The 22,342-nt window shown below is 33.5% G+C and overlaps 1 protein-coding gene across 1 annotated transcript in view; it reads left to right on the forward strand.

The window, feature by feature from the left end:
- Positions 1-22,342, forward strand: part of LOC126971377 (uncharacterized) — a 453,035-nt gene that overhangs the window by 18,412 nt on the left and 412,281 nt on the right. Inside the window, exons 8-9 of the mRNA XM_050817680.1 lie at positions 2,153-2,177; positions 10,780-13,443. Of these exons, the coding sequence (XP_050673637.1) occupies positions 2,153-2,177; positions 10,780-10,851 (97 nt within the window). The 3' untranslated portion in view covers positions 10,852-13,443. The remainder of the gene's footprint in view (positions 1-2,152; positions 2,178-10,779; positions 13,444-22,342) is intronic.

Here is a 22,342-nt window from a genome sequence, read left to right on the forward strand (position 1 = left end):
TTAATAAATGGCTCTGCTCAAGCTAGCAGCTTCTGGTGTTTTTATATAATATGACGACTGGTTGCGATGTAATGTTGCTACCCAACCAGATCCAGCGTCCTTTTTGTCAATCCACGATTGCGGTATTACAATGTTGTGCTTAAGTGCGCAAGAAAATGCCAGTTGCTTGACATCCTTTAATATCAAGCCGTAGCAATATTGGCTGTATTTAATAACCTTACTCACCACAACGGGGTGTTGGTCATCGTTGAAAACTTGTCTATTTTTCTGATAGCCGACTGTGAGAGATTCCACAGGTATGCCCTTCTCTTCTGCATCTTTTCTTTTCTTTAAATATCTTATTAGCGACGTACGACATAATTCAAAATCGATTGCGATTTTTTCCTCCTCCAAAATAGCTGCTGCTTGTTCGTCAATTTCTTTAGATATTTTGCCATGCTCAATTTTTTTATATATATATTATTCGTACAAAAAAGAGACAAAAGCTTGATAAAAAAATGAAGCACAAATTATCTCATTTGGCAATAAAGCACTACGGGGCAGGTAGTGACAAATCACAACCTGCCCCAAGGAAATGTAACTTTTAGTCCCAACGCCAAATCTGACCTTTTAAGGTTATGCTGTGAAAACGTAAATAAACATAGCTGTATAAACGTAGAATCATTGGAAAACGGAAGCATTAGCGCATAAAAATCACAACAAGGACAATTCTGCCTTTATGGAACATAAGTTGCAAACCAATATTACTAAAAGTGAAAAATTTTACTAATCTACAATTTTAATGGCGACACGTCCGGGCTCCTCTCACAAAAATGCTTTCGCCACTCGCTCTCGTGGCGTGGTAGCCGGTGGTGGCAGGAGTATTTATCCCTTTCTATCGTCAGAAGTGCGTTCTCTGTTTCGCGACCATTGTCACTGTAACTACCTACCCCTGTCACATCCAGCCCCGGTCTCCCCTATTCATAATAGTCTGATAAGTTAAAGCATTGCTAATTCGCACTCTGTCTTCTTCTATTGACCTAAGTCAGAATGAGAAAAAACACTCCTTAGCGGCTGTTTAAAGTTAGCGGACCATTATGAATAAGGGGGTTAGGCGTTAAATTTGTAACCAAAATTTATGAACGATGCGGGACTCGAACCCGCGAACCCTCTCGGGCTCGGTCCGAGCGCTCTTCCACTAAGCCAATCGTTGGATTCATCAATTGAAAGTAAATCAAAAGAATACTCAAGAGTTATAGTGTACAGTGGATACATCGATTAAAAGGCATAAAAGGCATTTATTTTCACAAAATTGATTCCTTTAGAATTCTTTTTGATGTCATTTCTAATAACTACTAGATACTACTACCGCTTCGGAAACAAATGGCGCTCTGAGAGAGAAGAAGCGGCGCAAGAAACTCAAGAATTTTTAAGACATTAAAATTACTAGCGTTTGTAGTATGAAATATGATTTGCGTTACACCGAGAACTTAGATGCGATGCGATTAGGTCGTTGACCACTGTTGAAGTATTATTTTAATATGCGTATTGCGTGCGACTCTGTTCGGTGCTCGGTGACAATTTTGTTTAAGGCACGAGAGTCCATTCGCATTAGATTAGCCAATCAGTTACCAATGCGTCTGTTGTCTATAGGTCCCTTCTCTATTTTCTACAGGGAGTATCTGTCTCATAACAAAAAATTACAACAAAGAGAATAAACGAATGCGGCGCAACCAAAAAGAAAATATAGCTTTAAATTTATGAATTAAAGCAGGTTTTTTAATAACAGTATCATCCAGCTAACACAAGTGGCACTCGTTCTCGAGCATGGCGCATAAACAACCGATCGACCCTCGACTATATTCGGAAGAATTTTATTTATCTATTTAGTATTTCATAAAATCTAAACCACATTATATCACTTATAGCTAGATAATAAAATACAAAACATTGGCCAACGGAGATTCAGGCAAAATAGAAAAAATCTTAAATAACCTACTTGATATTAAAACAGACACAGAGATAAAATAAAACGCATTTTGTATTTACATCTGTGTGTGTGTGTTTTTAAGTATAATTTGGCTGTACTAGCTGACATCATTATTGTTTGGGTAATATATCTCCAAAATTTTAAATTAATGAAAGCATTTGACGTTGATATATTTTGTTTCAGATGCGAAAGAATACGACTAACACAGGTAAGGCAGGACAGATTAAAACCAAAAGCAACGAAAAAGGTCCCGAAATACCACCTCAATTTTATTTAACAATATCCAGTTTTCCCGTGATGGGAAAATCAATGTGTAATATTGTTTTGTGGTGATTGAGAAACAGTCAGACGGTTTAATTTGTTTGATGTTATCAATTTTAGTTTCTGATAACTTCCGCTAAAGTAATTTCTATTTTCATATTTGATCTGGATTTCAAAATGAAATCGTATTTGTCTGTAGCTGTAATGAAGCCAAGCTTAACTTGATGTTTGTAAAACTAAGTTTATCAATTGTACATGCCTTACTTAAACATGGTTAATCTTAACCATCTGATTATTGTGATAGTATACTAACTAATCTAGGGTTTACCTCTGTTAACTTAAACCTGTATTAAATAACATGCTTCTTGGTAATAGATTTACAAGTTTAACCTACTATTAAGTGAACCCTGGCTTTATCAATTTAAAATTAACGGTTTACATAATAGAATTTATCCAAGGTTAATTTACAATTAAGTTATATATTATTTGAGGTTAACTTACTTAATGTTAACCCTGTGCTAAACATCCTTCAAAGATGAGTTAATGCAAAACAGAACAAGTACATATTTAATTAAAACATAATATTTAGCGTAGTATAAATGATCAATATCAAATACTCGATCAAAGAATCTCTCTCTTGCTTCTCTAGGTTACAAATTTTATCAAACAGAAGATTAACTAACTTATAGATGTTGGGATCTCACATTGTGATGTTAAGATTAAGCATTCGTTATGACGTTATTAATAATGTAAATAAAAATTAGTTATCAAGTAGTTAAATACATAACAAAACACGTGGCTTAAGAGTTTTGTAGTTGTGTGTAAAAGTCACGTCATTACCCAAAATTTACGATTTACTAACTGTGCGTCACCTAACCTCCAGTTTAGCACGCACAGCGCTCTCTTTTAAATCGATAGATTAAGTGTTAAACGATATATTTAATAATAAACAGATCAATATTTAATAATAACAGCTTAAATTAATTTTTATTATAATTGTTTTTAATTATTAATTTCAAAATGGTTGTTGGTTATGTCGGACGCGCTGTCATTTTTTTTTGTTTTTGTAAATTTAGATGGGCTTATAAAGCATAGTAAGGTGTAACTTTTCGTAACCTATAATCGAGAAAGACAACGTATTTTATCTTATAACATTAAGATTTATCGTAAAACTCTTAAAATTATAGGAATAGTGTAACGTAGAGAATACTTCAATTTAATCAGAGTATCCGTATCATGTAAAATAAAAAATAAATAAATGTTTTTGCCCTCGTAATAAGACGTTAAACGTCAAATTTTGTATGTAAATAGCTTAGAATATTAACACTAGTAAATTGTATACCGTAAGCGCCTCTAACGGATACTTATGGTTCCTTTTTTTGCGTACATATATTTTACAAGTCTCTTAAAGCAAATCTTTGATAGTTTTAGAGTTGTAATGTACTGTATTGTCTATGTTTGGTCGGATTTCTGTCGCTGTTTTTCGGGGTTATTGCACAAACAAATATATTAAACTATACAAGTGTATGTCTACAATTCTATATTGTTTTTTGATCATTACCGGACCAATGAGCATTCAGTGCTGTGCCCTGCTCACCTCAGTTGGTGGATTAAATTATTTGCATTCTGAAAATTAAGTTATTAGGAGTCTACTGGGTCATATGGTAAATGTTAAGGCTCCCACTTCTTACTTCAAAGACAGACAACGCATATCCGAGACCTCTTGCATTGCAGATACCGCTTATCCGTTTCTCCCCTCGAATATGCGAGGCAATGAGGCAAATTCATTCTCAGAAGTGGGATAGGGTTTACTTTTTATTATATTGATATAAATGTTGTTTTACATTTTAATATTCAACAACTAGACAAGGTTATGCTGTTAATTGCACGGGCGATTAAGCTAGTTATCTGGAACATGTATCATGACTTTGACGTTTTGCTGTCAATGTCACACAATATGATATGGTTAAACTATCGCAAAACAGCTGGTGGTATCCAAATTGCATGATAATAATTATTTAATTTAAAAAAAATATGGGCCACAAGGTCAAATCTTAGTGATCTCTCTTGTAGATTATTCATTGGTTGCTTACTATGGTGAACCGCTTATCTGTTCCCCCCTTCTAATATTCGAGGCAATGGAGTAAATGCATTCTCAGAAGTGGGATACTTATAACGTTTACCTTTATTCTATCCGTATAATTTATTTTACATTTTCATATACATCGACAAAACAAGGAGGTTTTAAACTATAAATGAAGATACGAATGTATTTAAAGTGTGTATTTTAATATACCCTCATTACGTGGCTCTCGCAAAACACATCCGTCACAAATATCTTTTTACAAAATATTGTGATAAAATGTTATTCGTTAAAAATATTTTCATAAGAATAGTTTGGATCGAGAGATTGATATAAGTTTCCTCTGGAACACAAGCGGCGGAAAACACTAATCAGGTCATACCGCATCGCTGTGATGCCATCCATACAGTACATTACATTTTAATATTTTTCCCCATTAGCCGTACATTTAATTCTTCAATACACCTTAAATAGTCTTAAACTTAAATAAAACTTATTCAATATTATAACATAGCTTTTCTATATAAAACATGTTATGTATTTAATGCATTTAGGATTTAGAATCTCGAACTAAAATCTCTTATTATAATAAGTATACAATATTTGTTTCGTACATGGGGCTGAATACATATTATCTAGAAAACTGCTTCTAAAAATTACATAAATTTGATATTTAGATTTTTTTTTATTTGTTTCTCTCTATATATATATATATATATATATGAGCGTCCTACCCAAAAAACACGATATAATAAAAAAAGACGTGTATAGCATTTTTTACCCACTTACCCATGCAATTATAATTATTTATTTATTTTATTTATGCAGTATTTTTTTTTTGATAAAATTCATTTAAAAAAAACAAACGGGAAGTGATGCTTGTCATAATAATAAAAATGAAAAAAAAATAGGCTCGAACCTCTGACCTTCTGCACAAAAAGCATACGTGATAGCCGCTGTTCCACGGCAACTGTAATAATCGTGGCGAATATCTATGTACATCTAGTAAGTAAGTGTTAGGTTATTTTCGTTACGAAATTTCTGGATTCGGTACCCACGCTCAAGGCCCGCGATTGAAGCTATGCAATAGCTTAAAAATAGAAATATTATAAATATTTTAGAGTATTCGGCCTCCTGTACGAGTTTTAGTTAAAATACGGTGTGATATAGTTTCCTGCCGTTAGTGGACAAAGGAAAATGGGTGCCTTTACGAAATCATAGCTATTTATCATATTTAAATTATATATACGGTTGTAATTGTTAATATTTATCTAATGTTTAATTAAGTAGTGATGCGTCATAGTATTAAAGTATTTTGGTAATGAACGTAATACATCGCCATATTAATAACATTTGTATTGCTATGTGTAGAGAAAAATTTGATCCCAAATCAATATGATAATGTATATGGTAGCCGCGATTTGGTTAAAACAGTCAGTCAATTGGCAGTCTAACCCGTTCGTTAAAAATCCGACATCGAATGAAATGGCTGCTTCGCAAACATTAACTATATGGTTGAAGGCTGTTAAGCCATTTCGTTAAAATGTATTTTGATGAATTAAAAGTCAAATGTCACTAAGTTTAATTTAATTTTCCGAAATTTTGAATAGAATTTGTATGGTTAGGGTTGGGTTGTATTAATAATTCAGATAAGACAGTATAAAATAAATCATTACTTCAATTCCGAGGTTTAATTGTACAAGCTTTGCAATTCACTGGCTGATTTAGCGACATAACGACTTTGAGATAAGGGCAGTCGTTCAGTTAATGGGCTAGGCTTTTAATTGCACGCCTGATTAAGCTAGCTAGCTGCAACATATATAATGACTTTGACGTTTTGCGGTTAATGTCACTCAATAGTCTATGGTCCAAACTACTGCAAACAGGTGGTTATTGTTTGAGTTTCAAGCTGTAATGGCAGTACTAGGTATACATACACACATACATACAGAAATACAGCTTACGTGATAATAAAGCTTATGTGGATTAAAGTACTGCGAAAGATCGAAATGCATTCCATGATCAGATCGGGGACTTATCAGAAAGGGTCTAGGGCAAGAGTAGCAAGAACAAGAGAACATGAAAAAAAGGGTTTGGTGCGAGTGTAAGAAGCATGACAATCTTAGATAATTTATACGTCTCTTGCTGTTAGACAACCGATAAAACAGGCCAGGTTTAATACTTTAGTGTGCCTGACAAGCTACGTCTTACGCTCGCCATTTGTATGACACTTTGTCTTAGTGTGCGTTCATTGATAAAAATAGAGGTAGATTCTAATCTCAATTTTTTCGACGTTTTCACACCTGTCATAGTCTACCTAGACATATAAATGATCTAAGTAGACAACTTTGTTAGGACTATGTTAGATAGAAGTCTCTTATTTGTGCCTACCGCTCTGGGACTGTTTATGTATATACAATTCTTGACGAACATACGGCCACTTTGAACATAGGCGCAGGTGAGAACTCGCTCGTGGTGCCAGTACAGTCGAGTGGACAATACTTACTTATAACTTTAATATATTATGTTATGCCATATAAAAAATAGCATTAATCATAACAGCAAGGAGGGGGGGATGTTATTGTTGTTAATATGCGCCTATGTCCAGAGCTGCCATAACGAGCAACAGTTAGCAGCATTCCATACAAACGTTCTAGACTGTTTTCTATTTGGTTTTAAATCTTTAATTCTTTTTCTTTTGCACGGCTTAGGGTATGTTCCGATATGCACTGCGACCACTGTACAGTGTGACGTCCATTTAGTATGCTCTGAAGCCGTTCCTTTATAGCCAGTAACCGTTCCGTTTTTAATAGTTACCAATATATGGTTACTATTTAAAACGGAACGCAATCCCGTATACTATCAGCCGCATTTTTTGACGCAGCATTCAAATGAGTGTTATAAAGTTTTCTAGTTCATTAAAAAACACTGTTGTTGGAGTACTGTCAAATTAAAAATATTTGGGATTAAACTGTAGGTATTGTTTGTAAAACGTTAGGCACTTGAGTGGTTTTGACTGATCACGTCATCAAAGTACTGCGAGTAACCTTACCTCGAAAACGCCAAGCTCACAAATATGACGGCGATTTATGACGTCATATATTTAGAAAGCACTGTGCAGTGCTCGCAGTGCATATCGGAACATACCCTTAATCGTACCCGCCGTAAACTGAAGCCTAGTATACAAATCCGACACCAAGAGAAGCGGAAAATTTTAAAATAGTCCGACAGTTGACTTATGTGGAAAAAAGAGTATTTTAGCGTTTTCTGTAGATTCTATTATGGATTGTGAAGTACACCTAAATCAAATAGGTTGGCAGCCATACTGCCGACAGTCGAAACCGTCCTTATATTAGTTTTGTTAGAGGTTTAACTTATTGTAGAAATGACGAACGAATAAATGCGACGTTCGTAGCTATCACATTTTCCGCCCGAGGCTTTATCGCAGACTCTAATTGAACACAGTTTATGCTGGATTCATATCGTTTTGTAGTAACTTTTAAATTGGATCGAATTTGGAATACACAAAATTTTCAATTGAATGACTGCAACAACATAATAAACTTATATTAATGCAAATACCATACCACGATATGCAGTGTATGTACAGAACACGTTGGTAAAATGTTTTCGCGCCATCTTCATTTATTTTTAATTACATTACAAATTAATTCAAATAGGACGTATACGATGAGTTCTTTATTAGATATTCACAATTAAAACCTAGCAAAGACATTTAAAGAGAATAGACCGACAGTAAAAAATATTACTATTAAGTAAGTCCGTGTCAAACAATTTTTGCGGGTATATGGGCGTGGCGCGTTCAAAATTAACCAATCACATCGCTGCCTGCCAAAAGGGGTATGATAGAACTGTATATTATACCTACGAATAAGATCTATGATAAAATGCCCAGAAGTAGTAACTCATGATGTGCTAGCATTATGTACAATATTATTTTACTGGCGTATTATTTATATTTATTTAGTAAACTAATTCAATTAAATTTACTTACCGTTGATAGGTAATGTTACAGTGAGCTTTGATTTGTACCACTATTCTATTTTTACACCACAAAACGGGACAGATCGGCAATTTGTCGCTTTTCGTCTCGCGTTGCACGTTCTATGTCTGAATGTCGACTGAACGCGTATCAAACGTCATTTTGTTAGTAGAGGTCACTTGACCGTAATTGCGCGGTGCATGGGGAAAGCTGCCGAATTGTTGTTGGTTTATTCTCGTTAAATGTCTTTGCAATATTATTTACCAAAAATAGGAAACCAACCTCTGTTGTGTTCTACAAGCTTCGCTCAACAATACCACACGTGTTTACATTGGCTGTGTTTCAAACGAACCTTATCCAATACGTAATTTTCCGCCTACCCACTATCAGATTGGTATTGTTGATCGAAGCTGGACGTATACAATAAAAACTTTTAATGTTATTAAATTTTACCATATAAATTTCTAATTAATATTATAACTACTTAAAGTTCGTTAATTGTAATTGTGATTGAATTGTGAATGATTGTGTTGAAAAATAAAGAAATTCAAGTTCTTTGAATAAAAACCTAAACTAGTATAAGTTGGTGTTATAATAGATAATTATCTGCAGTGGAATATACTATATAGTACTTTTTCTAAGACCATTGTATAAAATATTAATTATTTTGGAGTGTTGGTGGTTGTTTCGACATTGCGCAGTTCCGTGTGCTTTTTTCTTAAATGTGAAGCTTAATTTTTTAACTTGCACAAAATACAATAAAAATTAGTCGTATACAGCATTTCGCTACTATGGCGACATTAAATAAACACACGGGCGAAACGACTTAACCGTATTGATTTAAAAAAAAATGCAAAAAAAATACATAATTCACCTAAATTCATCAATCTTCTGTAAGATTATTTCGGAACAACCTCTAAGAATTCTAGTAACCGCGCGCTACCGTAGCACATGAGTAACCCGTTAATGCACCACGCTGTACACTTGTAGCCAATGCAATGATACTATTTAAAAAGTTATTACAGTAGTATAGTTCACTCCTTTGGAAATGATCCTTGTCAAAACACCAGTAGGAATTTATAGTATCTGGTTTGATGGTTAATCACGAAATTGGAATAGAAACACTTGAGAAAATTTATCGATGATTCTGTGTCATGTTTAGTTTCGTGTATCAAATAATTCTGTTATGTGAATATCTTCTTTCTTAACTGGGCTGGACTTTCAAAATGCTTTGAAATGAGTATGATGATTTTTCATTAGAGTTTACTTACAAATCGAAAAATGACAAAATACAAAATTATTTTAATCATTTCGCACAAGTCCTTTGATTAAGCATTTAATTAAAATTTAAATCTTTATCTAAAAATTGAATTGAATCGTCCAAATAATGCTATACATTATTCATTTAAAGTTAAAGTTTATTCGACCGCTTCAAAGAAACTAATCTCTCAAAAAAAAGCAGTGTAATAGCACACAGAAAAATGTCAACCGTTGTTAACCCATACCCTGGGGGCCTACTCCTGAAATCGATATTCGATATATCGTGGCATTAGTCGTGTCGAATCCTACTCTTAGTTACATCGTATTCAATGTCGAAACGATGATTGAACGAACGAAACATTTTTCGATAATATCGGCCCTAACCCTACTCTTAGTTGAAAATGTCAGAGACGAATATTCGGATTTGACAAATAATCAAACGTCACTTTTACGATAATCTCAACGACACCTAGGCTATCGTTGATATTATCGTTTCAAGTTGTATAGATAGATATATTTGCCATACAATATACATACTAAATAAATATTATTAAAATAATTATATGTGATTTACTATTCAACAGGGTTTTTATACTACCAAGTAATTGAAGTTAGTTTGTTGATCGTTTATGCGTAGAAAGTAATGCAAATGGCCGCCTGAGAAATAGGAATTCGACAAGAAGGGTTGAGTTACTTTTTTTTTACATTTAATTATCCACAAGTTTTGTAATATTTTATCAATTTAATATGGTCATATTAAATTCATTACATATTTTTTGCATAATTACATTTTGTGTAAATGATGCAAATTGTTAGTGCAGAGTAGCATGGTTCTTAGCGCCTAAACTATGTTTTGACTTTTGACGCTTAACAGCGATATAGCACAGATAATATTTACTTTTTCAAGGTGTGCGCATAATTCATTCACTCTAACATCGTAAAAAAATTAAAATATTAGTGTATGGTTACGATAAACGATATGGAATACGAACATTTGTTAGAGTAGGGTAGGTACGATATATTCGGTGTATTATCGTATCGTTCCGAATATATCGTTGTCGATTTTGCGAGTAGACCTCCTGTCTAGATAACTACGTTTTGCGGTGCTTCATCCCCTAGGAAATGAGTTATCTTGATAATTTTAATTTAAATTTCTTGGTTTTGCTATTTTTTTGTTATTTTTTTATTTCTCCCCCTTTACAGATGCATAGTACTCCCGGATATACATACATATTATATAAGTACCTGCAGTTGTTGGTGACCAGCGAATGTTGAGGATCCCGCACGATTTCATGAGTGAAATAATGTATTGCCAATATTGTAGATTGGTATTGAATATACATACAATCTAACGGGAAATTGGAGTATATAACTAATTGGAGACGGCATGTTGTGAAATTAGATCTAAACTAAACGCAGCTATTTTGAGTAGTAGCAGGCAAGCCTTGTATGTTGGTGTCTATTTCTTTTTTCGTTGTCTTCTTCTCCTTATATCTCCTCGTCCTGAAGATCCGTGATGATGGATAATGTAATTTACTTTATAGCTAGAAAGCAGCAGATAGATAATTGGAAGAAATCAAACCATTCATTAATATAGGTTTGTGAATTTTGATGCAGTTGAACTGAAATTCACGGGAGATAAGCCTAATGTTATGTTTGTGTGCACTCCAAATAAAAATGTGTTTATATGAGAGAAATTAAAACTGGCAGTTACACATTCTTAAAGTTGCTTCTTTATATTTTAAAATTTAGTTTGATTTATAGCCACCTCACAGGCTCAACTCTTTCTTTTAACGGCAAACCCTACTGTAAACAACTCTTAAGCATCCCTTAGTGTATCCGGTGTTCCAATTAAAACTGCGTACCTAATATTTTTTCATATTAAGCAACCATATACCAACACTCAGTAATACACATCCCATCCCAAGTTTCATGTCTTTAATAAAATTCGATACCTTTGAACCAAAGTGTGACAAGTTTTGTAAAATTTGAGTATTGAAAATTTCTTCTCTAAGGTTTGTCCAATATTAACAATTTGTATTATATTCACGTGATTTGGGTAGCCGAAAACCCCTTCTTGGGTGCCCAAGGGGCAATTTAATCCCACCACCGGGAAGGGAAGGGTTAAAACTTACTAAAATCATCACGTGATTAATGAAAAAACTAATGTACTGGTAAATGGCTAGTTATTTAATTTCCTAATTATCCTCATAAGAATCCATCAGAATTGTTACACATGGGGTTTGAGGTATTGAGTCCTTTGTTGTATGTGTCATATGTATGACCCTCCTGCCATTTTGAGTGCCGAGTTTTATTATGTTGATATCTCATTTATACGTTATCGAGTGCAAATGAGAAGTGAAGACTTTTGAAGTGAACTGATGTGTATATACATCACTTAACAAAGTATGAAATAGCACGTGCAAGCCTGAAAAGCTTATATGTAATCTACATTTGAAATAATAATTATCATTCATCAGGAGGTATTTAAGAATATACATTTTGTTAACTTCACAATTGCACTTTCGCTGAAGAGCGGCACTGCTAACCCTCTAACTAGATTCGGTTTAAGTTTATGTCAATGTTCTGCGGAATATCATTTGTAAAAACAATAAAGAACGATAAAAATCCCACGTCAACTGAAGTAAATTGAGTAAATATTAGTTATTACCACGGACGATTTTCATAACAGTGAAGCACTAAAACAAGTCGGTAAACGAGTAAATACATAGCCCCACGCACACACTTACACTAATACAAGCCGATCGGCCACCATTATGAGATTTGCCATAGTCTGTGACATATCAGATTGCGTCGCAATAAAATATTTTAAAAATACCGTCGTGCGTTGTGAAAAAGTGTAAAAACGATACTATAAAAGTATTTGTGGCCATATATCCGCACACACACTAGCCTAACGGTGCTTCACTTGTTAATATCACGGCGCGGAGTTTTCTATTTACTCGTCCGTGGTTACTACATGCAATATTTACTTCACTTCAAACTTCACTTCACATCTGCACTTGAAAATGTTTTAATTACCCGCCATCACTAGTGTATCGTTTAGTATTTAGGTATTATGTTTTAGATGTTAAGTGTATACCTCGAATACATAAGCATAACTTTCTCGCTCAAATTATAATCCTACAATATTATAATCTCTAAGCGTTAATCTCAAATGCCAATTATAGTAATTTTATTATATTACTTGATTAAATTTTAATGGGCACGATGACAAATTTTGGATTTCTCATATGTTGCCTTCAAAAAACTTTATTTCCGCTGAAAAACTAATGTATTTTTAAAAACGCGAAAACCCGCATATTTTATTGTACTTACATAAAAATAATGATGTACATGGCAAATCAAACAAAGAAATAAAAGGTTACTGGCATTTCAACTTTTGCAGAATCGAATGGCAAATTGCTCTATGGCAAAATTATTGTGATGTGACGTTATATTTTAATATGGACGTGTAGTCAGAAATATTAAAATCCTTCTACCTTTTTTTTGTTATATGTTCGATTATTTAGATTAAGTAGACTTAGATTTTCATCATATTTTTATTTACTAAATTATGACGTAATGCCCCAGCCTAGTGAAACTCTGTAAGAATAAAGCGATTCGCTCGATTGTATGAAACGTGCAGGCATTTATAGATTGACAGATGACGGCTATAATCTTGTAAAAAACGGAGATAGCTGAAATCCACTACGTTTGAAGCAACTGTTCGCTTTCAAACTTAGCCGGATTATACTTCGTCGCCCAATTGTAATTTCTATTTCAAACTTATGTCAAATGACAGCATGTTTCATTATAAACTAAATTGTAATTTTTATTTAGGCAGTCCCGCTTATTATTACGTACGTACGTACTATTTACAACCTTTTTGAGCATGGCCGATTGCGGTAACTTTTATTTTGTTTAATATTTTATTAACCTAAATATTTAAATCAAAACAGTGTCAATTTTTTGAATCTTTTGATCATATATTTTTTTAATCCATTTATTTTTTGAGTCATTAATATTGTCATCGTGCCCATTACTCGTACTATGATATTTTTTTTATTATAAATGCCATGAATTCAAATATTTACCTTTAATTACTATTAAGTTACATTTTTATTTAAGAAGAATCATTATTATAGCATGACATAATTTTTACTTGTATATTTTTTTAAGTTTTTGAAATGTTTATTCTAAGTTTTTTGGATGAAATGTTTAAATCGAAATTTTATTTGAAACAATGAATTGAATGTTTTTGACAGGCAATACGTATTTACTCGCGATTTATGTTAAATATTTGTACATATTTTAATATCTATATAAGCAAAGTAGAGATTGATTTTAATTATTTACTTATTATATCGTAGTGAAGAGAAGAGAAATTATATTATAACCCCGAGATAATTTTTATTTTGAGTTAAATTAATTTCAATGAATTGGATTCTTCATGTGCCGATTTTAATACTTATTATATATTTGTTGAATTATTTAAAAAAATGGGATCAGCTAAAATTTTATAATTTTATTTGCAATTTTTCTATTTAAGTTGAACTATTTCAGAAAATGTAGACATTGAACACAAGCATGAAATTTTAAATAAATAATATGGTCTAAAGCTGTTCGCGACATTACTGTTGTTTTTTTTTTGTTCTGCAGTATTTTTTTTCGTGCTTTTATAGTTATAGTTATTCATGCAACCTTGGTATAATAAGGGGTGTGAAAACGAAAATATCTAAGTCATAGGAATCATTTTAATTATTAAAAATTGATTCCTTGAAAATTATTTTTGGTGTCAGTTTAATTACTACTACTGCTTGGGTAAGAATTAGTCGTTCCCAATATTCCGTCTATCTCCGGTTGTGGCCTACTTGAGATAAAAATCGTAATTATCGTTGACTTTCTCTGTCCCAATAAACTTATCGACAGTAACTCACCTTATCCGTACACGCTGTCTGTCAATGGGAGGACGTATAGCTTACCAGCGAAGTTTGTATGGAAATTGCAATTCACGTGTCCCAATATAAGGCGATAAGAATGACTTATCGGATATAATGGGACAGCTTCAGTTTATTGACAGCTAATTACTGAAAGTAGAAGGTAGTAATTTATATCTATCTGTAGATAATATATTGGGAACGGCCGTTAGGGAGGTGAACGGACATATGAAACATTTTAATTACAGGCGCGATTTTCAATATCTCATTGTGTACAGTTGAATGCATATATTATCAGTGCTTAAAAATATCGATAATGTCTGAAACTAAAAGCTTGATCCCCTTATTCATAATGGTCTGCTAACTTAAAACAGCCGCTTAGGAGTGTTATTTCTCATTCTGACTTAGGTCAATAGAAGAAGACAGAGTGAGAATTAGCAATGCTTTAAGTTAGCAGACTATTATGAATAAGGGCGTTAGTCTTGATAAGTTTTTTATGATGTTTTCTCGTCTTTTGTTATAATATCGGAAATGGTTGCATACGTTCATTGTTGTAGTATAAGAAATTTGCTGTTTGATAAATCGTCTAGTAGATCGTGAATTTTAGAAACAAAACGAGAAAAGTTTATGAAATTTTGTTTATTATTATATCACTACATTGAATGGCACTAATTTTTATGCTAAAAATTTAAAATGTAGATCATAATAATCGTTAGCTTATACAGTTAGCGCGCGAGTTGAATGCAGCGGGAGCATCTCCCCCTTAGTTCCGCAAGTCTCGCCTCGCGCGCCTTCCATGTAGTGCTGTGCCGTAGTCGGCGCTTACCAACTCCGTATCGCGTTTATACTAAAGTTACGACCCCGTATTTATTTTAATTTTAATAATGACTGAGTCCATCAGGCTCCGTACAAAAAAAAGTGGGTGTGTACTTATATATGCACGTAAGAAGTTATACTTCTTTGGCCTAACGAAGCAAAAACCATTAAAATGATTTATTCCTCGTGCAATTCTACGTTTTTAGAAAGAACAATTTTGTAATAATTTTGCAAAGATGGCTTTGCCAATTAATTATTAAATAATAAATACGGCTGTATGGGCTTGAACCCTATGCCTGTCCTAATATTGGACGAAGAAACCGAAAAAGAAGACGCATGACGCCAACGTCAGAAAATTTTAGGAAGCAACCTCAACCTGTTACTTTTGTGTTACAGTGATGCGTACGCAGCTTAAAATTTCACTCTCATCCTTTTTTCATAACGCGCCTAAAGAAGTATAACTTCAAAAACGAGTTTTTATTTATCGCCAAGCACGAGAAATGACGAAAAATTTTTGAGACATGTGTGTTGATGAAAGGCGGAGCAAAAATTTGAGATTTAATTATTATATTCAAATGGTAAACTTGAAGCATTGTTTAAATTTATCGACACTCATGATTATCGTCATCAATTATAATTAGGTCACAACACTATCGCATTACTCAACTCTGCATTCCACTCGCGCGTCGTCTGTAATTATTATCATTATAGGTGTACGGGCCAACGCATGTACATTCGTTATTTCAGCACTTTTACGCCACATGCATTAATTTAGGTCATTTAGATAATCAGTTCATCATCGGTAATCAATCACGCCGCGCGTAACTCATGAACATATCATTTTAGGATCTATCAGTTTATTTTAATCTTTTATCTACACCCATGCTTTAAATCCTCTATTAAAGATTCTGAACCAGTTAGCTTATTGCCAACATTAAAACACCCAATGTTCTAATAACCATTACATCACCCAAAAGAGTGTTGTAATGTTGTCCTGAATTTCATAACAACACTCCTATGTTTTTTTTTTAATCCCTTCATGCGCAAAGAGTTTCAACATACAGCCACATTTTTATTGCTCGATGCGTGGTATCTGTATGAATTTCAAAAAAAGAACATTTTCGTTTACGCGCGCTCCACACTCCCAGATGGTCGCGCGTCGTAAAAAAAAAAGTAGGTTATTCGAATCCCCGCCATTTTTCTTCGATATTTTTATTGTTTTGTTTACAAAAAATGAGCGATTCATTTTAAACGCTGCAAAAGAACATTATATTCGAGTGAATTTTAATTATTGCACTATACAAAATGTGAATTACTACTAAAATAAATAATTGTTTCATTAATACTTATTTTATTTGTATATAATCAGTAACGAATGATATTAGGTTACTACTAGGACTGGTGTTTTAATGTTAGCAGTAAGCTAACTGTTCCAGAATCTTTTAGAGGATTCATATTCTGGGTGTAGATAAAGTCTTGTATGCAACTGTTGATAATTAGGTATTAAAACACTCATGTAATACTATTATCACACTCAGCTTCGCCTCGTGAGATAAATCCACATTCGTGTTTTAATACCCCTTATTACACAACAGTTGCATAAATAACTATTTATCAATATATCATTTTTACAGCCATCAAAGACTTTTACTTCTCTCGGACTTATCATTAAAGGTGTAACTCTAAAATAGGTAACTACAAACCACTTTATAGACCCATTCTATTATTTTGACTATATCTTAGATAAGTGTTGTGCACCATCACTTTAAATTTAACAAATAATACTTATTTCTGAAAAAAATACTAGATATGTGTGTGTTTTTGCTGTATGTATTGTCACTTTTGTAATTACAAAGTTCTATTAATATATATTTTGATGAATTGTGTGGGGTCACTAAACAAACGCTTGAGTGGCGAAAATCTTTTAAAATTGCCAAAACCAAATTACTAGTAAATCTTTTTGTAATATAACTCCGCGTAAAGAGCACAAAAAAGACTTATAAGCGTTAAAACGAATAAGGGGGTATCCCCTTATTCATAATGGTCCGCTAACTTTAAACAGCCGCTTAGGAGTGTTTTTTCTCATCCTGACTTAGGTCAATAGAAGACAGAGTGAGAATTAGCAATGCTTTAAGTTAGCAGACTATTATGAATAAGGGGGTAAATGTTTTATGCACTTTTGTCATTCTTAAATCGTCAAATTTTTCCGAGGAATGCAATGGCGAAAGTCAAAAAAGACTTCTAAAGGAGTCAATCTAGGGAAATAAAAGCCATTGCAGATCATATTTTCATGAGAATCATTTTCTCCATACTACGACTCGAATATAAGATCCGCTTCGATACCTAATCATCATCAAGTATTTTTGTGTACTTTACGCGTTTAGCATCTCCATGGGTTGATTAAAACTCAAAGTTAGTTAGTTTGAGCTGTGGATGAGCGAACGCGGTTAAAACTCAAACCGTCTCTCTCGCACGCGGCGAAGCTTAAATTAGCGTGACAGAGATCGTTGCAGTTTTACTACTATGTATTAATATAAACAGCGTGATGTTTTAACTCGTTCGTAAATAAGTTAAAATAATATTGTGAATAAAGATAATAACGTTCACAAACAATTATTGCCTAATCTTTTTTATAAATTTTCCGTGTAAGAAATAGGCTTTGCTTACATTACTTTTAAATGCAAACCAAACTGCATTTTCATTTCATTATAACATAGAATGTGGTGTAAGGTTAGCAAAATAGTCAATGTTTCTTTGGTAACAATCACTAAAACGTGAATAGTATGTAGGTTTTAAAACAACTCTACTTGTTTTAATATTCAGACAGTTTGCGATCAAAAGCCTCGGGTTGGAGATTTAAAATTCAGCTAAAGTTTTGAAGTAAAAAAAAAGAAACTATTTACTTTAGGGCAGAAGTTAGAACATCTTATTACCTGCAAACTTTTCTGTAACAGTTGCCGCTTACGACTTATGGCCTATTTAAAAAACCGGTTTTTCAATCTCGGCCTATAACTAAATTAAAATATTGTAATGATGAAAAAATGCATGTAATCATTTTTACAGATCAGTTTATTCACTATAACATTTGTGATAAACTTATTTTTATAATGTATTCCATACCTTATGAGTTAAAAGACTTTGAATCTTGGACTAACGGCCGTAAACTCGAAAATTTCAAGGTACAATATTTTTATTTTTTGTACAAGGTTTTTAACAAATATCCTGATTGTTTGTGTCCTTAAAAATTAATAGTGCATTTCCTTACTTGCAATTGCAACGAACATTTTTATATTTTACTAGCTGACCCAGCAAACGTTGTATTGCCGATATTAAAATCGCGATACAAAAGTAACTGTTGATCGTAGATTGTGATTGGGTGAAGTTGTGTGTATTTTTTAATGCTGACTCATAATCAAACAAATTAAAAAAAAGTCAAAAAAATTAAAAAAAAAATCGTGCGGACCACCCTTAACATTTAGGGGGATGAAAAATAGATGTTGTCCGATTCTCAGACCTACCTAATATGCACTCAAAATATCATGAGAATCGGTCAAGCCGTTTCGGAGGAGTTCAATGTTTAATACCATGACACGAGAATTTTATATATTAGATTATATTTCGTACACCTTAAAAATATTTCGTTATTATGTTATGTTCAGATGCTAGAATGAAATGCAATAAAGCAAGCTTTTATCAGCATGATGAATGAATAATAACCTACAGGTATTCAGTGTGCTATCGGTACTGGCAGGACGAAGCGGATAGGGAGAATGGTCGCTTCTCGACTCAGGGGGCCTACTCCTAAAATCGATATTCGATATATCGTGGCATTAGTCGTGTCCAATCCTACTCTTAGTTACATCGTATTCAATTTATAGGTTTGCGCATAATTCGTTCACTCTAACATCGTAAAAAAATTAAAATATTAGTCTATGGTTACGATGTTGTTACGATAAACGATATGCAATACGAACATTTGTTAGAGTAGGGTAAGTGCGATATATTCGGAGTATTATCGTATCGTTCCGAATATATTGTTGTCGATTTTGCGAGTAGACCTCCTGCTCCCTAGATAGCTTGATCGGCTTGTACTCTTGGTACACCGGTCGGTAAATGAATTCTCCTTGTAGTACATCTGCTTTTAGCTCCGATTTCACCAATGACACTTCAAACTGAGTTTTGAACGAGTTTACGAAAACCGAGTTTACATTGTCGTAAACAATAGAATGTATTAAAGTGCCGCCAAAACTCTCATCGATGAGTAGCAAAAAAATCATAATTCTTCTATTACGTTTCTGTTACGATAACGACAGTGACAACTCTTGAACGCGATCGACGATCGTCCGACGGTCAGCGCTGATGTCGGTCGAGCATAGCGCGTATACGTACGCGCGTACCTTGTTGCGTTTAGTGCTCAGCTGACAGCAAACTTGATTGCGATTGTGTAAAAATGTATTCATTTTTAATCTTTTTAATATGTGCATACTATGTACGGAAACGATTACGGAATAAAAGACAGAGAAGATATCATATTTACTCATTTATAATAGAGCGTCAAATTGAAGGAGATATTGTTAATATATTCCAAATTGTCAGAAAAAATTTTTTACGATGTAACACACGGGCGTACGTTCGGTCGCTCGGTCAGCGCAGCACTGAAGTCTGAACACACTTATTTATCCCCAGAGCCCATAGCGCGTCAGCGGACCTTGGTTCTCGTCAGCTCGACTTAGTTATACGGTTGACCGACGTTAGCGCTGACCGTCGCGACGGTCGAGAACTTAAATGCAGCCTAAACGTCTTAAATTCGGTGCTCAGCATTTAACTGTGTTTAGTTTATGTTGTTGAAATAAACTGTTGTCAATGTTAATTCAATATTTAATAATCGAGTTTTACTTCAATGGTGAAATCAACCCCCATACATTCTCCCAAATAAAGTCATAAAGTAGGTTGGATACGTAATCGCGCTACACAGAGAACGTATAAGTCCGTATAACAAATTTACGTCAGCAGATGTGGGTGTATTTGCAAGTGATATATTTATTGTCTTTGCCTCCTCAATGTAGTTATGGACAGTAATTGAAAAAAGGTTATATCGTCAGTAAATAGTGTGTTATGGCACTTAATTAACCGGTTAACTACATTGCGATGACGTTATTTTAATTTTTTTATATATGATCGTCAAATGCCACGTCCTCTAGTGTCGTGTTTCACCACTCACGATGTTCATTGGAGAAACTTCTGGCCTCGCACAGCCACTTTGTGAACTCAATTTCCGGCTGCAGTTATCTTGAACCGGTACGATTTTTGACTTTCAAGCTAAGAGCATACACACACCTTAAAATCCGGCTTCGCATCTTTTGACCCCAGGTATTGCGGCTGTCTATGGGCGGTCGCCTCACATCTTCCCATCCCGCGAGCTACATGCCCGATTGCCCCCTCTTTTTTAGATTTTTGAATTTCTATTCTCGGTAAAACAAATATTATGTTAAGAAGTCAGAGAAGATAAATATAGTATCTTTTCATACTTTATATCGTAGATTTTACAATCAAAACTATATATTAACTTTCAAATCTATACAGTGGTTTTTATTTAACAACAGTTTAACATTGAATAATAATTAATTCAATTTCGAGCAAGACATTTATATACCCTACGCCTTCCCCTCTGCTCTACTCGCGTCAAACTTCACACCGCTACTCTAGCTCCTCCTCTCCGACACCCGCTCCTCACGTCACTTTACTCGTTACATCTAATAAAATCCATTTACCTGCATAGTATTTATATTTTGTACGATAGTGCGCAACTATCTCTAGGCGGTTACGACTTACACTAAACCGGTTTTTACTGGAAAGCCAATATGAAAGTTTAGTTACAAAAATTTCAACATGCGTTTTTACTGTTCCAAAAGAATTTTAAAAATTTTATAAAATATGTAAAGTACATTTATATAAAATTACTGTACTGCACACGAATTTAAAATATGTAGTAACATTATATCAGATATGTATTTTCATTTTTAGCAATTTTCTTTCTATTTCATTTATTTTATGTGGCCAGTACGCAGTAACTTTAAGGGTTACCAATCTAGAAATTATTTCAATTACCTTTTACGCAGTTATGTTATTGGACTCTTTTCTATTCTATCGCTTACCAGGCTTTGGGTATATAAATTTTTAAACGACTTCTAATTTTTTGTAGGTAGTTAGTAAAATAAATTTTCAAGCCCAATCGTGTTGTAATTTTCTGGAAAAATAATGTTATATGCAATAGGCCTGTTGAAATATTTAATGATTTACTAAAATTGTTTTACTGATGTAATACTGAAGATATCTATGTAATTCTTACGTACATACATATATACATATATGTTTAACTAAGCACTGTTTTGACATTGGCATAAATATATTGTCTCACCTTTAAGTGAAAAATATCAAACTAAACTATAAGCACTTAATTTTTTCTAAACATTAATAATTGCAAGTGCCATTATGATGAGTTGGCTTGTTCAATTCGAATTTCAACTTTCTAATTCTTATCCTCCTACCTTCGCCAGTCAAGTCAACCTACGATCATGTCACTTCCAACAGTACCGCAATAAAAGCTTTTAAAGTGCCTACCTATGTGTTATACCTAATACCTACGGCTTGTATTTTTTTCAATATGTATCCAAATGTTTACAAATGCTACAATATCGGTAGTATCCTTTTAAATAAAACATTTTTTTTTAAATCTACCCTTCTTATCACTTAAATCATGAAAGCGATGTAAATACGCACTTAACCATATACAATACGTTGTAACTAGGAACGTGTCACGCATATGTTATTCGTAGGACAACAAAAGGATTACGAGAATACGAAAGAAACTATTTAGAACGCGGTCGTCCGCTCTCCCTCAAAGATCTTTCGCGTTCAATAATTGTCAATGTCAAATGTCCATCAAATATTGCTTACGTCAATGATTATTGTATGAACCACTGACCTGTATAAATACCACTGGACAAGCT

Source organism: Leptidea sinapis, chromosome 23 (genome assembly GCF_905404315.1).
Source record: "Leptidea sinapis chromosome 23, ilLepSina1.1, whole genome shotgun sequence".
Classification (NCBI taxonomy): Eukaryota; Metazoa; Arthropoda; class Insecta; order Lepidoptera; family Pieridae; genus Leptidea; species Leptidea sinapis.